This window comes from Humulus lupulus, chromosome 5, assembly GCF_963169125.1.
Source record: "Humulus lupulus chromosome 5, drHumLupu1.1, whole genome shotgun sequence".
Lineage (NCBI taxonomy): Eukaryota > Viridiplantae > Streptophyta > Magnoliopsida > Rosales > Cannabaceae > Humulus > Humulus lupulus.
Window position 1 is genome coordinate 190,775,555 of NC_084797.1, and position 4,344 is coordinate 190,779,898.

General features: G+C 33.8%; 1 protein-coding gene across 1 annotated transcript; it reads right to left on the reverse strand.

Moving 5' to 3' along the window:
• Positions 1-1,847: 1,847 nt before the first annotated feature.
• On the reverse strand, positions 1,848-2,486 carry LOC133779790 (uncharacterized). The gene is made up of 3 exons (XM_062219700.1): positions 2,256-2,486; positions 2,033-2,179; positions 1,848-1,910 (listed from the first exon to the last, which is right to left on the reverse strand). Exons 1-3 carry the CDS (start codon positions 2,484-2,486, stop codon positions 1,848-1,850), a joined length of 441 nt encoding a protein of 146 aa, XP_062075684.1.
• Between the last annotated feature and the right edge of the window lie 1,858 nt (positions 2,487-4,344).

The window sequence follows — 4,344 nt, forward strand, 5'->3', positions numbered from 1 at the left end:
TCTAATGTATTCTTTATCTTTAGGTTTAGTTCATCATAGTTCCTCTCATTCTCTTCATTTTCTTCCAAATCCTAACTTGTTATAATGGCTTTTGGTTAGGTGTTTGATTCCTTTGAAACGTAAGATTTCTGATAAGTTTTTATCTTGATGGTTTAGATCTTATTTTCATCTCCATTTCTTTAGAAAACTTATGGATCTTACTGTTTGGTTTTAGGAGTTTTCAATCTCGCTCTTGTCTCCAATATCCAGGTTTTTGGAAAATACCAGATCTTTATCATTATCCTAGACTATAGTTATGATTTAACCTACCTCAAATAGTAGCAAGAGTACCTAGATGGTTTATCATATACTATATTGTGTTTAAACCTACCTCAAATAGTAGCAAGAGGACTTAGATGGTTTCTATCACATACTTCGGTAATGAGTTAATGGCCATTAATATGGTAGTCATACGTTTTATGATTTACGTTCTTACGTCATACATTTTATGATTTATGTTTTTAGACTTATGATTTATGATATGTTTTAGTAGATTTTCCTTGCTGAGTATTAGGCTCATTCCTTTTTATTTTAGATGGTGCAGGAAAATAAGCTTGGAAGGCGGGGTGGATTCATGACAGCTTTGGCATGTGTATTGGGAGAGAACTAAATTAATGGACTGATGGGAAAGATCGAGGATGACATTTTGTTTCAAGTCTTTTTAATTATGTATTTATGTCTTTCCGCATTTAGTATTTGAACAATTAATTAAAGGTTTTGTTTTCCTTATGATTTTATGTAATAACAATGAGATCCCGAAATTTTTTATTTTCTAATGAAGTTCTATTATTTTATGTATGTATTCGAAAATAGTAGTTATGTCTTAGTAGTTTTAATTGTCCAGGGACTTTAAGTTAGTCGGGTCATTACATAAAATGAAAGGATAACAAATATAATATCCAAAATGCCCTTATCAAAGAGTATGCGAATATATTTTAGCATGGACACAGGAGAAAAGGTTTTTTTCATAAATCCTTTTCTAGCTATGAAAGTTTCACTTTCCTATCCGCTCCTCTTTTCTTCTTGAATATCCATTTGCAACCGATATGTTTAACATTTTCTGGTAGATCTTCAAGAATCCAGACAGAATTGGAATACATTGATTCCATTTCCAGGCTCATGGCATCTTGCCATTTCTCTTTGTCATAATCTCTCATTGCATCTTTATTTGTAAATGGATAATCTTTGTTTATGTCAGACACAAGCATTTGAACTTTGTGTTCATAGCGAATTGGTTGTCTGACAACCCTCCCACTATGACGAAGCTCTCTATTATTCTTACTAGAACTTGTGGCTTCTTCTTGTCATTGTTCATTGTGAACACTTGGTGATCTATTTACTTGATCTGAGACCATCTCCTCCAATGCAAACTTACTGCGAGGTTTGTCGTTGTTAATATAGTCATATTCAAGAAAAGTAACATTTGTCGATACAAATATTTTATTTTCTTTTGGATTATAAAATATACCATCATTAGTCTCTTTGGAATACCCTTCAAACATGCACAGTTCGGTGCGAGATTCCAACTTTCCAGTCTCTCATTTTAGCATGTGTGTTGGACACTCCGAAATGTGAAAATGGTGTAAACTATATTTATTACCATTCCATAGTTCTATCGGTGTGTTCTGGATAGACTTGGATGGAACATCATTCAATATGTACATTTCACATTGAATTTCATAGTCCTAGAACGACAGTGGCAATGATGAATAACTCATCATTGATCTAACCATGTCTAGTAACGTCCTGTTCCTTCTTTCTGAAACATCATTTTCCTGTGGTTTTCCAATTGCTTTGGCAGAGACGACCTAACCACTGCCAACCCTCATAATCAGCTCCTCATTAGCAAGCTCCCTCGAAGAACAAAGAATCTGTCAAGAAAAGCAAACATGGTTAGAAAACCAGAATCAACAATCCAGGATGATGATGAATCAACATAGTTGGTAGTAACTGTGGAAAAAGTTTGTGTGAGTGATTCAAGTATCATGCTAACTTGAGTCATCTCATTAATGGTTGCTCCATGAACTTCTGCATCATGCATTGTATTGATCATGTTTAGAACATGTTCTTTGACAGAAACTCCTTTCTTCATTGTCTTGTTCATATAGGCTCTAGTAGTCTCATGTCTGCATGGATCGAACTAATGTACAAATATGGCTTGAAGAGACTCCCATATCTCATTTCTTTATGCTCCTTTCTAAGTACATCACTCATACTTGCAAGCATGCAGCATTTAGCCTTGTTTTTGGATAAAATCCAAGCATCATACTTATCCCTAACAGCTTTGGAGTAGTTACAGTAGGGACCTCAGGACATTCCTCAGTAAAGACAAACTTATGGTTCTCACAAATCAAAACAATGTTCTTGTTTGATTTCCATTTCTTAAATTTATCACCAGTAAGTTTCGTATTTGCAAGTAAAGCAGTAACACAGTTTGAGCTAGACATTATTGTTGAAATAAATAAATAAAATAAAATGAATTTAGCACATATAATGAATATGAATAATTTTTTGGGATATTGAATACGATGCATGAATGCAACAAATTCAAATACCACATAAAAATAATTATTACTAATTTCTCGAGAAATTAATTTGACAATTAATGGACAAGCCTTAAGGTAGGTTGCACTAATCTCAAATTAATTTTAAGACACTTCTCAAATCCATAAGTGAAAACTTAAAATCAACTATTTTCTCTTTTGACATACGAACAACCGCTTGTTTGGTCAAGATCAACTAGTCCGCTCGAAAGCCTAGTTAACATTTGTGAGTCTAATCCATTTTTTTAGATTAATGACTTAACTCAAGCGTGGGCCTTAGGTTCAGTCAAACTTGAAATACATCATTCAATCCTATTCCTTATAGAAGTTAACCTTGAATAATAACGCAGTCAGAAACCTTCCATAGGGGGATGATAACTCCATTTTAGTGTCATTTTAGAATGTGTTTTTGTGGTAATCTTGAGTCTTTATGTTTTTTTTGTGCAAGATTACACTTTTGTTTGTCTTTGTTTTAGGTTGGTACTTTGGATCATGAGCAAAAAGTGAAAAGACGAAGAGATGGTGGAAAAATGGAGTGTTTGGTGGTTGTTCGACTCAAATTGGCGATATGGATGAATAATAATAAGATTTGATGAAGGATGTCAAAAGGATAAAATCTGAAGAAAAAAATGGAATTAAAGGCACGACATGGGCTTAAGGGTCGCGACTCTAGCAAAGTGAGAGGTTGAGGGTTTGTTGAAAAGAATTAGAGTCGATACTTGGTGAATAGAATAGCGGCGCTAGTAGAAGTCAGAGGCAAACCCAAGAGGTCCATGGAGAAGCGATTTACGACCTGGGTTTAGAGGGTCGCGGCGCCTGATGACCTACTAAGACTTTGAAGGGGTTTAAAAATTACACGGGTCGTGACCTAGGAAAGGCCAAGTCGTGGCCCGCCTATAGAAAAAGAGGGAATCGTATTTTTTTTAGTATAAATTTAGACTTTAGGGTTTAATTAGGGAAGGTCAGATTATAATTACGAGTTTAGAGATTAATTTTGATTCCGAGATTAGTTTTTCTGCACTCTTATATTTTTTATTTCTTCTTCAAATCTTTGAATCTTATGTTTCTAAATTATTATTTTATTGATTTAGTCATGTCTGATATGAACTAAACATTTTTATCTAGGGTTTAATGTAGTCACTTGGATTTCTATTTAATTTTTTTATGATGTTCTATTGATTTTTCTTCTTCATTCTAATCTATATAATGTTTGTTTAATGCTAATAAATACATTATCAATATTTTCTTGTGTTGACCACGATTTTGGCCAACGACGAGTAGACGTCAAAACTACAATGAACCTTCAAGAGAAAAATACGACATAGATAATTTTATAGTGGTTCAGCCCCAATTTATTGGTAATAGCCTAATCCACTTGGAGTTGTGATATATATCCTACACTTAAGATCAGATGAACTTGAGCCAACTAAGTTTCTTAAGTGTAAGTACAAAAATACATAGTTTCTCTCTCTAAACTCTCTGAGAAAATGCCCCCAAGAATACCCCAAATAACAGTCCCAAAGTCTCCAAACTAGAGAGTTTTTCTCAGTCTAAAAAGATTAGATCCCCCAAAATGATGCCATGAGCCATTTATTTATAGGCTCATGGATCGTACATCAGATATTTCCTTTGACTGGGTCATTTCTGTTACTTTCACAATATTTAATTAATAATAACATTTAAAATACAACAATATGCGACTTCTTTGGGATAAAGAGAGATTCCCGTGTAGGTTCAACTAATTCTAGCCGAAGCCGTTACT